Source organism: Vicugna pacos, chromosome 20 (assembly GCF_048564905.1).
Source record: "Vicugna pacos chromosome 20, VicPac4, whole genome shotgun sequence".
NCBI classification, from domain to species: Eukaryota; Metazoa; Chordata; class Mammalia; order Artiodactyla; family Camelidae; genus Vicugna; species Vicugna pacos.
The window spans coordinates 30,204,016-30,217,761 of record NC_133006.1 but is presented as its reverse complement, the minus strand read 5'-3'; the positions used below and the strand labels follow the sequence as shown (position 1 = coordinate 30,217,761).

The 13,746-nt window shown below is 38.4% G+C and overlaps 1 protein-coding gene across 7 annotated transcripts in view; it reads left to right on the top strand.

Moving 5' to 3' along the window:
- The window catches only part of CDKAL1 (CDKAL1 threonylcarbamoyladenosine tRNA methylthiotransferase), a 532,049-nt gene that overhangs the window by 335,821 nt on the left and 182,482 nt on the right, over positions 1 to 13,746 (top strand). For all 7 annotated transcript variants that reach the window (XM_015234628.3, XM_072945594.1, XM_015234630.3 and 4 more), the window contains one exon: positions 9,879 to 10,024. In XM_015234628.3, the coding sequence (XP_015090114.2) occupies positions 9,879 to 10,024 (146 nt within the window). The remainder of the gene's footprint in view (positions 1 to 9,878; positions 10,025 to 13,746) is intronic.

Genomic DNA, 13,746 nt, shown 5'->3' with positions numbered 1-13,746 from the left:
TCCAGCCCTGCTCCCAGCAATGATTTGTTATTATTTAACATTATCACAAGAATTAATTAGTGCTGCTCTCAAGAATGATTTTAGGTTTAAGGAGGATCACTGATCAATCGGCTGATACTTCTGTGAGATACATTTGATGGAGCAGAGTGACGGGGAGTAAGAAAATCTTTTCCTCTACACATCTTGGGTTCTCCAGGTGAAGTTCTTTATGTTAGACTGGCCAAAGGTAGACTAACAGCAGAAAAACAGAAGCTTATTAACATGTGCTTCCAACTTACATGCATGGAAGCACCTAGCAATCAGTAACCCAAAAGGGTGTTTAGAGCTTGGGTTTATGTACCATCTTATGCGTGAAACCAAAGAACCTGGATTTGGAGCTCCTGGGTGACAAGTTCTGGGACGGTGACCAGAAAAAATGTGGTAAATGAGGATTGTTTAGGAAAGTTTGTTACACATATTCAAGTCTTGCCTTCACCATTGATAGGGGTTGTTAAAATTTTGTTCCCCTCTTCCTAGTACAGAATTTCCATATTTACAGTCCCCTCCCAAGTTCTTCCTTTAAAAATGGAAATTTTCCTGGTTTTAGAGGTTTCCTGGGTCTGCTGATACTCAGTGGCCTCTAGCTCCAAATAATCCATATGCCAAAGAGGCCTATTTTGGATGGTCTATTCTGGTAACTTTCAAGGGTCAGGGTGAGTGTGTTTATACTCCAGCTGTACCCATTGTTCCTTGAGCAAAGTATTCACTTCTCAGTCTTAGATTCAGTAAAACTAATCTCTAGGTTCGTTCAGAAATTTAAGTGAGATAATGCGTGTTGTTACTCGTGAGTGCTCACCTGACTCGCAGCAACGCCAGTCTGCTGTCACCCTGTTACAGTGAGGGAAGGTACAGCATTTATTGCAGAGCACCAAGCAAGGAGAATGGGCAGCTCATGCTCTGAAGACCTGAACTCCCTGATGGCTTTCAGGGAAGGATTTTTAAAGGCAACATTTGAGGTGAGGGTTGCAGCTTGTGGACTTTGCTCTGATTAGTTGATGGTGATATAACAGGGTGATGTTTCAGGAATCTTAATCATCAACATTCGGTTCTAACCATTCTACATGCTTATGGTCAGTCAGCATGTCATCACCATCCTCCACCTGGGTGTGGGTCTTAGTTTGTGCGGATCAACTCAAAGATAATGTGTTCAGATTGTTATGTATCCCTTGAGAAAGAACTAAGACTGTTTTATCACTGAACTATTGTTAAAGCTATTATTACTTCTCTTGCTTGACTGTTTTTCCTTTGTTTTTGCATTCCCTCACTTCCCTAGTTAGTAGTTGCTGGAGTCTACTCTTTGGAACTTGGGGAAGGCCGAGGGGAATAAAACCTTTTTCCCCCCTACAAACAAGAGGGAACACAGAGGGGCTTTTGTACCCAGGGACGCCCTCAGATTTCATTGTCAATCAGCAAAATGTCTAGCATGTTGATGCTACCTGCTATTACCACTATTACTACTGTTACTGCTACTACTGTACCACTTCACGGTATTGTGATTCGGAGAGTGCCGAGAGTTTTCTTCTTTCCTCTAACAATCATGCCAATTATAGTCTATGTTTCTGAGAGTTCCCTTGTATTACAATAAATTTGAGAGTAGGGAAAGGCTTGCCCATCCCTCTTTTCTCCTTTTACTTTCATTCTCATTTTTGTGTCTTTTTGAACAAAGAAATTTCTTTCATGTCTGTTTACTTCTTCTGCTCTCTCATCACAGCTCCAGGGACAACATTACTCTAGTGGTAATCACTTCTTCAGGAATGATTATAAGCTGTTTTGCTGATTCTTATCTCTGATTCTCCTTTGTTGTTTTCATATTCAGATTTCTCTCCTGTTATGCTAATGTGAAAGCATTATTAGCCCCCTGAGTGTAAGTGCCTGGGTGATTTGGACCCTGCTTAGAAGAAAGGTTTTCTTCTTTCATTTTTGAAGAAATTAAGTTCATACTGAACGATGTATTTGTCACGAAATATTATTAGCTTAATCTTTTGGTCTTTGAAAATCATTTTACTTTTTCTGAACCCACCAAGTGGTATCATACATAGTTTTATAATTTAAATGTTTCAAGATGATAGTAAGAGTAATGAATTTTTCTTTTAACAATGATTGCTTTAACTGCGATTCGTTTTTCTTTTCTATTTTTCTATTTTCCAAAAGTTCAAAAATAAATATATATTACTTTATAATGCAGAAAAATATTCATTTTGAAAAAGAGCAGTGTTTTTTCATTATATTATGTACACTAATTACTTTATGCATCTTTATTTTGAAAGTATGTAATAGATTTAGCCTCTTTAAGTCTGTAAGATCCGTAAGTCTAAACCTCAAACGAACAATTCTCTCTTTAAAGTTATTCCAACGAATAATGTTAACAGTTGATATATTTGATAAAAGAATAAAGGACTAGAGAATCATTAAGTGGTCTCCAAATGTAATTCTTATTTTTCCTAAATGTTCTTTTAAAGTTAAAATTGATATTATTAGGCTAAAAAAAGCAGAGCTGATATGACAGGTCACTGAATTATTTTTTACAAAATATACAGCCTTTGATCTTACGTATGTTACCTGTTGACTGTTTTTGAGTGTACCGTTCAGTGACATTAAGTACATTTATAATGTTACGCAACCATCACCACTACCCATCACTCGTACTTTTTCATTGTCCCAAACCGAAATTCTATACCCATTAAACAATAACTCCCCTTGCCTCTCTTCTCCCTCATCTCTATGAATGTGACTATTCTAGGTACCTCATGGGGGAAATCACACAACATGTGTCCTTTAGTATCTGGCTTATTTCACTTAGTGCAGTGTTTTCATGTTCATCCCTGTTGTAGCAATGTGATGTTATTTTACTTACTGCTGTTCCAGGCAGTTTTACTGTCTGTGCCAATGTACACTGTACAGACTTCAATTATCACTTATTTCCCTGGCCTACAGTTTACCATGCATGCTCATACGCCAAGAGTGTATCTTGTTTGTCTGTCTCCTTGCTTAATGCCTGGTGCTTAAATAGCTAAATTAGAGTTGCATGAATGAATGAATGATTGAATGACCCAGTTGATTAAGCAACATGGTTATTTTTGAATGAATCCTACAAAGACTTCTAGGTGAAGGTCAAAACGACAGTGCCTGTGTTCTAGGAGATCCTATTTCTAGAGTCACCTTCAACACTCCCAAAGTCATATAAGTCAAGATAAAATAAGACCAGAGTCATATTTCACCCATTGCTTCATTAATGACACTGTAACTGCCACTCAGTGAATTACCAGCACCTGCATTTACTCTCAGCAATCTAAAAATAAATTACCATTAATGGCATCAGAAAGTCAAGGAGGAAGCATAAAAAGAGAACATTTCCAATCCTTATAGCCCAAATGAAAAGGAGTAGATAACTGTGAACAGATTCTAATTTACATTTGATCTATAACTTACTTAGAACAGGAAATTCACTTCTAAACTGCAAAGAGTTAACATTTTCAGTGTTTGCATTAAAATAAGTTGAGACAAAATGTCTATTCTAATTAGCTTTCATAGAAATGTTAAAAGGACTCCAGTGCCCCTTTACCATCACCACATCATCTCAGAGGCAACTAAGTGTCAGAGGCAACTTAGTGTCAGAGTCGATAATCAAACTTTAAATTACAAAGATAAAAATATACATCAATACTATGTCAAAATGCTAAGAGTTGTGATTATACACACATTTATTTTCAACTGATATTATCAGTGTTTGATTTTACTTTAAAATTATTATTCTGCTCTGCTAAGGAGAAGAAATCAAAAGAGAGTTCTTATATCCTGATTGTGGTGATGGTTTTGTGAATCTACACATAGGTTAAATTTCATGAAACTGAACATACATGAAAAAGTAAATTTTACCATATTCATTTTAAAATAAAATAACAAAGAGGAAAGCTAACAGTAGAATTTGTTGTGATTCCAACATTATATAATATGAACAGGTACATGTTTTAATTTTTTTCCATTAAAAAAAAGACCTTGTCTACCAAACATTCTCTTTAAAAGAACAAATCAATACCTGGTCAGTTTAATGGGAATAGTGCCTGCAGCCCCGTTAGATTGAGCATAGACATTTCTTCTTTGGGCTTCTCTTAAACATGATAGAAATAGTTAAAGAATCCAGTAGAAATGCAGATGTTAAAAGATTGATGGAAAAATACCTAACTCGCATTTGTGTATAGTCTGATTATCCCAAATGAGCCTAACTAAAGGGCTTTTGTTTCATGTGTTACGTGGTATAGAGTAGAAAGAATGTTCTAATGATGTAACTGCTCTTGTTGCAGTTGCTTGGTATGTAAAATGATGCAGCTAAGCAAACATTTATTAAACATCAAAGTATATTTCTGGGATTGGGGGTACAAAGATGGCAGTAACCTCCCCTGCGTTTTATAAACATGTAAACACAGAGCTGCCTGCTTTGATGAGGGCACACTGACTTGTGTCAGGCACTCAGCTGAGCACTTGATATGTATCTCGTCTGACCCTTCCCTCTCTGATGTAGATATTTTTATTACTTCTGTGGTAGATTGTATCACTGTTTACCAAATATTCTGGTTTCCCTCTCTGTGGGAGTATTAGAATCTCTGTCTACTTAAACTCAGGAGTAGCCATGTGACTCGCACGGGTCAGTGACATGTGGGCAGAAGTGGTAGGAGCTATTTCCGGGCAGAAGGTTTAAAGCCAGTGACTCTGTATTGATACAGGAAAATGTGGGGCAAGAGGATGGCCATGTCTCAGGTCTTGGTTGAGTCCCTGGGACGCGCCCCACCAATTGTGGGTCCTTGGCTTAACAAGGATTCAAAAGTGAGCCACAGCTGAGTAAAAGTAGATTTATTACTTGGTCAAATCTCCCACCATCTTAGGCCTCAAGGCCTAATGGGAGTTGAATTTTCCATCATCTTGGCGTTAATTGCTGTGTCATTCATTGAATGGCTGTGCCCTGCCTCCTTCCTTCCTGTCTCAGTATGTCTCTCTTTTCTCCCTGCTTCTTGCACATTCCGAGTCTGGAAGTGGAGGCAACTTGAACAGAGCTTCAGCCTAATCATGACAAAGACGTAACATGAGCACATACTACATTTCTGTTGTTAGGAGCCACTGAGATTTTTGAGATTATTTGTTATACAGCATAGCCTAATGCTTTCTGCTGACACATTATCATTTTATAACCAAAGAAAACTAACACTTGGAGACATTTAAAAAAATATGTCCAGAATGAAGAGCAGTTAGTGGAATAACTGGATATAGGCCCTAAGCCTGTCAGACTGCTGAATCCTTTTTCTTAACCAGTTTACAATAAATATGGGAATGGAAGTATGTATCAGTTATAGGAGTAGAACAGGGTTACGTGGGCCACAGAAGGTTTCACTCCGAATGGAGTTTAATTTTGAATGATAAATAAGAATTTTCCAGGCAAGCTATATACCATATTGTAAATATTCTAAGAAACATTTAATTACATACTTTTTATGGGTGAATTATATGGATTGTGAGTTATATCTCAAACTGTATTTAAAATACTTAATGGTAATGATATAGGTTGTCTTTTTTTTTTCTTGCTTCATCATATATCTTAGATTAGTTGAAAAAAATAACAATGTAAAGTTTAGCATTTTAAATATGCATATACTTCCTAACAAAGCTACAGTCTGAGAGGGCTTCTGACTGATAACTGTCATTGTGAGCGCAGAGACATCTGAATGCAAGTATTAATTTATTTTATAGTCTCACACACTGAGTGACTTTGTTAAGCAGTTTTATATGTTCAAAACCAGGAAGAATACGATGGTTAATTTGATCACTGCAAGGCGATAAAAATGAGGTTTAACATTTCTTTTAAAAATGTACCATACATAAGATTGCTTTTTAAAAGTAAGCCTGTTTTCATTCATTGTTTTTATCTTTCCTTTTCAAGTTCATTAAAAATTAACCAACACCAAGATGATTACCAGCTTGTAATAGGAGAGCTCCATGTGAAAACACCAGCCAGGAATAATGTTTTGTTGATCTTTTAGCCATTCTCTGGCCCTTGCCAATAAAATAGTCACCATCTATATTTTAAGCAGCCTTGATCCATCAACCCTGAAATTAAAAATGACCTTTTTATTAAAATAGATACCTTTTCTATGCTAGGTACTACCGGCGCTCCTCGAGAGACATGCATGTGTGCTCACAGACACGAGACCTACACACGCCTGTGTGCACACGTGCCCTCACACCCCTGCCTGTCTCTGCAGACTCTCTTACCCAGCTCAGAGCCTCAGGTTGCTTGTGGCTGCCATTCTTGGTTAACCTGCACCCTGTACCCCATTTATAAATTATTTCAGTAAGAATATACATTGTGATTCCAATCCAAAGCTCCAACAGCCTTTTAGAAATACAGCCCCTGGTGGGACTACCTATAGAGTGCCTGATCTTATGTATGTATTTACTTATATATTCATAGATAATTTTTCACTGTTCCAAAAATGAAGGCAGGCTGATTATATGCTTGTTTACCTGCTTTAATAAGTGCTTTTTTAACCTGCTTTAGCCAAATGGAACTATTACTAATTAAAAATTTGACTTCCTATCAGATAGCAGCTGTATTTTGAATGTCTTTCTTCTCAGGTTGATGAAGTTTCTGACTCACACGTGTGTGTCCATGTTCGGCAGCGTGCTTAGCCCGGTGCTAGTCCTTGCAGGGATCCAGAGAGACGAGGAAAACAACCCCTGTTCTCCTCGAGCTCCCTGTTACAGGCTCACTATCATGTTGCAAGGTTGTACCAAGGAAATACTTCGGTCACGCCGGGAACAGACTGCTGTAGAGTCATAGAGGAAGGAGGAGTCTCTTGCACTGAACCTGTAACTCTAAGCTGAACAATAAAAATAGGGAATTTTTGAAGGGGAGGAGACCAGAGGTTATTCTTAACCAGCAGTGCTGAGTGAGAAGAAGGACAGAAGGAAAAACGAAGCAGAAAATAAGTGCTTTGTCTCTTTGGGGTGCATTAATCTGTGTTAAGTTGTGATCCTTTTCGTAAGAGAAATGCAGACTTTGATTAAGGGGCAAGTTGTTTTTGGTCTTTTTCACTTTTATGTTCTAGTGCCTACCATTATAAAGTTGCAAAGTCTGTAGTATGAAGCTGTAGATAATTACTAGTGGGGAATCTTATTTTGAGAGCCAAAGGGAAAAAAGCCACCAGATTTATTCTCCTTGCTAGCTATTAACGCTTTAATTTGTAAATTGCCACACTGGAACAAGACAGCACTTCATCTGCACAGCATCCTGTTTACAGTAGTAGAACGCCCTGTGTGTTTCCAGCAGAAACCGCTCTGCCCTTTCTGGCCCGGGGTCATGTTTGCTGGGAACCCCTTTCAAATTTATTTTTTGCAAATCAGTACAAGTTACTGCTCCTTTACTTACTAGTAAAGGGAATTACATTGTTGGAAAGCTATTTTATTTATTGGTAAGTTCCCATAATGTGTATGAAAATGCTACCATGAACTTTACTCTCCAAAGAAGACTATTACATCATTTATGTGTTGAGTGCTTACATACAAGCACGTACTGGATTATCTTATTTAATTTTCGCAGTAGCCCAGCAGCCCTATGAGGTGGGTATTACTAGTATCTCCATTCTGCAGATGAGAAGACCAAGGCACAGAGATTGAGTGAAATTCCGTTTCACAAATTGTGTGATTTGTTAAGGTGTGCTGCTTTTTTACCGCAGCATGTATGTTGAAAGTTAGTTAAAACTGAGTCCTGCCCCTTTAGAAAACAAAGGTTTTTTTGTACAATTTTTTTTCCCTTCCACTGTTGGAGAATCTTGATATTCAGGTGTGAAAAACCTGAAAGGCAGAGAATCAAAACAGAAGGCCAACACAGTTACTATAGGGTCCGCAGTGATAAAGGTTGCCCTGCCTCCCACAGCCTTATCCAGGGAAGATGCTGAGTGAGGAGGTGCAGAGCCTTCTGACTAAATACCCAGCAAAGAAATGTCACTGTTTTGTGAAGGACATCTTCAGATAATGTGTTAGCTACTTATTTTTCTGCTAAATAAAATATTCATCAACTCCAGTTTCAGTTTAGTTATTTATCTGTATATAACAAGGTTATCTACCTGTAAATTCCTGGTAGAGAAGGTAAAGAATATCCATGAGTAATGTCATTTGGTTGTTTGAATTTCTTAGTCTGAAGGATTTTTTTTTTAAACAGATGCTAAGAAGGTGAGTGGTTTGAATTAGTCATTCTTTTCTTCCACTTTGGTGAAAATACTAACATTCATAGTCAGTGGAAAGAAAATAGAGGATCAAAGGACACGGGTGATAAAAATGCATGACTGACCCCTGAATAGCTAAGAGGTCACTGTGGAATTAGGTGGCTCTTTGACTCTGTAAAATCCCTCAAAATATTGTTCTAACGATGAAGTGAGATAATAGAACTGCTAGTGCAGGACTATGAAAACTCAGAACTGTGGGACACACTCAGGTTGTTGAAGGGCAGCCCCTTTCTGGACATTTTTATCTCTTCTGGATTCTGCGCTCGTACGCACCCGTCTCCCTCCCCTTCTCCCTCCCCCCAACCTTTTTCCTTCCCCGCCATTGATGGGCCATTAATTAGTCACATTTTTACTTATTGCTCACATCTATGGTTTTGTTTCCAGTTTTCGTTTTGTCACTCTTTTTCCTACCCACTTTATATCCTTGGAGGAATTTAAAACCATCTCTGGGTTTCCTCATGTGTTTCCCTCCAGTTTGCTCTCTTTAACTTTGCAAGACAGATTCTTCTTCCTGCTCTTCCCTGATTTCTGTTCTTTCGAACTCTGCAGCTGAAAGGCAGATATCGGGGGGTGACCAGGGGTGAACTGGTTGGCTTCACTGTCTGATACCATGCCTTTTGCATGGTAGTACTCAAACATAAGTGTTCACTAACTACCTGAAAAAGAAACAGGGCAGCAACATGGTTGCTCCTGGAGAATGTTGTTCTAAGTGAAGTAAGCCAGAAAGAGAAGAAAAATACCATATGAGATCACTCATATGTGGAATCTAAAAAGATAAACAAACAAACAGAGCATAAATACAAAACAGAAATAGACTCATAGACATAGAATACAAACTTGTGGTTGCCAAGGGGGCAGAGGGTGGGAAGGGATAGACGGGATTTCAAAATTGATGAATAGATAAACAAGATTATATTGTATAGTACAGGGAAATATACACAAGATCTTATGGTAGCTCACGGAGAAAAAAATGTGACAATGAATATATGTATGTTCATGTATAACTGAAAAATTATACTCTACTCTGGAATTTGACACAACATTGTAAAATGATTATAAATCAATAAATAATGTTAAAAAAAAAAAAAGAAACCGGGGAGTTACAGGTATTTAAAAAAAAAGTGTTGACTTACTCTGAATTTGGGAACTTTATTCAAGTACACAGGACCACATGGCTTCGACAGTTCGCCTTAAATATTGCTGTTCCTCCTGCTAATGGAAGAAGGCAGAATAGAAAATGCTTTGAGGCAAGGGAAGAGTGGTGTTTATTTGGAGGTACTCAGAAACCTTCTTACTCTTCAGACATCACATGCGTTTATCTCTGTTTTGTCACCTAAGAGAGTAGTGACCATGAGGATATATCTCTTACATGAAATCCTCCAAAAGCAATGTGAAATTCCCACTTATCATCCCGGAGTGATGCAGGTGACGTTCCTTCTGAGATCCTAGCTGATTGGTCTGTTTTCAGCTATGCTGTTTGCTTAACACTTGTGAGTGTTCGTCTGAGGGAGACCATTCCCTGATTTGTGAAAATGATGAATGTTTTCTCCTTCCATCTCTTTAAAGGAAATGGCAAAAATCCTCAATCATCCCCGAGTCTATGCTTTCCTGCACATACCGGTCCAGTCTGCCTCTGACACGGTGCTCATGGAAATGAAAAGAGAATACTGCGTGGCTGACTTCAAAAGAGTCGTGGATTTTCTGAAAGAGAAGTAAGTCTGTTAGCACTTAAGAAAATAACCATTTCTTTTTTCTTTTAAAAGCATGTGGCAAAAATGCGCTGACGGTAGCCACAATTAAAGGTACAGAGAAAGAGGCAAGACTTTCGAAGCTTTCAAAGCCTTTCAGTGTTCCTTAGACACCCTTGATGTGGTTTCTTCTCTCCCCTCAGTTTACATGCACCTTCCATCTGGGCATCACACGCCGTTCACTGGCAGCCAGTCCCCCATCTCTCTAAGGTTATGTGCGCGGTGATGTCTCTCTACCTGACCTAGCAGATGAAAACTGCCTTAGCTTTGCTCTGCTTAAACCTTCTTTAATGTGGCCTTCTGAAGTTGTCAGCTGCTTTTGATATGGAGGTAGCTCAAATCATGTCACTACAAAAGAGATAATTTTATACAAAATAGCATTTTTTGAAGAGGATCTGAGAATGTTTCTGCCTCTACACACTTATCCCTGGAGTATTCTTGAAGAATTGAGATGTATAAGGCGGTCTGGGGATTCTGTTTTTTTAAAGTTCAAGTTGCCATGGACCAAAATTAAGGCATATTTACCCAGTCTCAGACGTGAATGATAATTTTGTTTCCACAGAAAACACTTGCAGCCTATAATTATATTCTTCAAAATCCCACTTCTCATCATCACCAAACACTGAATGCCTTCTGTGATTATACAAGGCAGGAAATGGTGCAGGCCAAGGTCATCGCGAAGTTCTCAAGTCTGGGGCCCTGTTCCCCCCTCTGGGGCTGTGTCATTTATCTTGGCATATTTGTGGCGTGGCTCTTCCTACTTTCCACAATTTTTTCCCATAATTTTTCCCTCTGTTGTGTTTCTTAATTAAAATATAACTTTATTTCCATCTTCTTGTTTATAATTATGTACCTTTGTACCGAGTACTACATGGATATGATTGCTTTATACAAATTGGAAGCAATTATTTTTTCCACCTTCAGTTAATCGCTTGTCCTGACTGTATACAAATCTTTTAAAAATCTTTTTCTTCTATTTTCTTTCTCTGTCCTTCCTCATCTTCCCTTTATATGTCCCCCACCCCTATCCCCACCCCCGGCATGTCTTGATTATCCTCACCACCAGAAATAAAGACACGTAGTGTGCATTCAAGCAAATACAGCTAATTGTTTGAATATTCAAATCAGTCAGTAGAAAGTATATTTATTCTAGGATGAATTTTACTTGTATACTCATTGAGTATATACAACTTTCACAGTAGAAAACAGAATAATGATGGATCTCTCTCATCTCTAATACTTCCTGATCTTGAACAGAACTGAGGGCAAGGCTGAAGAGTAAGAATGTTTATGTTGGATGTCTCTCATTGGCCTGTCCCTCCTTTGCATTTATTTCTAGCTTGTTATAGGTAAACTTGTGTCATGGAAGAGAGACCTTTTGGGCACGCTGGCACTGGTAAATGGCATGTTTTCAAAACTGCAAATAAATACTTACACCTGTGAAGTTTCTTGCCTCTTGCTTATTAGAGCAGTAGCAGATGGTGCACACAGTTCATAGCTGTTGCACAAGATTTTTCCGAGTGTAGGCATGCATCCTGTTATGCAGAGTAGACTAGAACACTTTCCAAAAGTTACACTGATGTGATTCAAGGAGATTAAGGAATCAACACTTCTCCACCTCTGTTTGGGTGAGTGCTGACTCAGTTGTTTGGGGGAATTACTGCGACTGCTTAACTAGGCAATGACTTCTCAACAAGGTCTAGCCTTTTGTGTTACTCCAGAGTTGGACCTTTTAAATCTGTTGCATCTTGAACAGTTTCAACAGCATCCATGAGCTAAATAGGGGTCAAAAGATGATCACATCAAAGGATTTGAGAAAACAGCGCTAAGCTCATTGTTATTTCTTTGATTTCTGAACTACCCTGAGGCATCCATGTGGCTTTTCTAGAACTATCCCAACTGTCTGGAAGACTCCAGAGCCAAGTAATCTACCCAGGGCTCCAGGGTTGGAAATACTGGAGATCCCAGAAAGAGGAAATTAGAGATGCCTGGAGAAGACACCCCGTCTCACCGATCCATCCACAATTTCAGTTTCAAGTGCTGTGAATCACTGGAATTGTAGAATAGAAGTTAAGACAGTTAGCATCTCCAGGTGATGTTTTAAAAATTAACTCTGGGCTATATATAGTTTTAGACAGTTCATCAGCACCAAAGAATTGTATGTCTCATCCAGTCCATTCTGTTGCTTGTGAGAAACAGTGGAGCCTCACTCATCTGAGGACTCTCTGACCTAACTCTGCTCCTCAGTGGGTAAGTTTTCCTGTCCTCAGGGAAGTCCATCCATCCAGGGAGTCATTTCCAACTATGATGGGCATTTAGAAATAAATGGAAAATTATAAGCAGACTTCTGCTCTACGTGTTTACTTTCCCCTATAAAAAAAACTAGCATAGCTTTATGCCACATTAGATTCGTGCTTATTGGAAACATCCAAGTTTCAGAGGTTTCTATAGAACCCCTAGTCTGGATAACTGATCCGCACAAAATTGTTCTGTCCAATTTTTAATCAAAATTTAATGCAGTATTGTCATTCTTAGAACGAGGGTCTAACACTACCACTGTTTTATGCATCACGCTCATTCAGACAGTGGCTCTCACTCAAAGTTGTGCGTCTGGTGCTCTGTTCTTCTGTTTTTTAGCTTCTGTGTACATGTGGCCCTTTTCATTTACCTCTTGTTTCCTCTGAAGCCTTTGAAGTCCGTTTTTTGTAATGAGCCTTTAACAAACAAAAGTCTCATTTATTTATTCTCCAGCAGTGTGAGGCTTCTCGAATATTCATGTTACAAATTTAGGGACACAAGACATTTCCTGATCTATTTCCTCAAAAAATCCAATCTGTAAAAAAAAACAACCGACAGCATTTAAGACTGAAATCCAAGCTATAGGATCTTACCTGAAGCTGCAGGCCCTCCAACCACTGATGCAGCGGTATTTGTCGTGCCATGTTGCACAAACAGCGGAGGTGAAGGCTTTTTAATTAATTTGCTTTATGGTTGAAATTGGCCTGTGTTTTAGCTGGGAGCAGAAGAAGTTCACATACGAGCCAACTTGCAGCTGATTCTTATTCTCTTCAGTTGGCTGAAAGTTGGCAGCTCCTATCATAACAGCAGCTGGATTGGAGATAACCTCGTAGTGCTGGCACATGTTGGGGCATATGGGAATTTATTAAATCATGCAACCTTTGCAAAGAAAAGTGTCTCAATTACTTAATATACTAATTTAAAACAGCTGGTCATGAGCAGACACTCATAACGGAAACGATTCTATTCAGATTGATTAATCCAGTTGGAAAATTAACTAAGTAATTTGATGTTTTTATTTAAAGGGATAAGATGATTCCTTAAAATACATGATGGGCTTTGGAGGGATATGGAGGAAAACTACACAGAACAAAAGCAAGAGATGTGATTCTGGTTTTAGATGTATGTTTTTATAATTTTTAGTAAAGACCTCATAAATTTTACTACTTTTATTACAGGTCACTTACCTGCCTTCTCTGTTATCTTTTTCACATAATACTGAGATTAAAACAAGTTTAAAACTCGAATCATTAATTTTTGCTTTCTCATGTAGTTTTAAAGACTTCCTTTCCCATTGAGAAGGTTTTTCACTCTGGTATGTAAGGAGGATATAATTAGGGCTCCCAGGACCTTGGGGCCTTGGACATAAACTTTAATTGGGTTTTCCC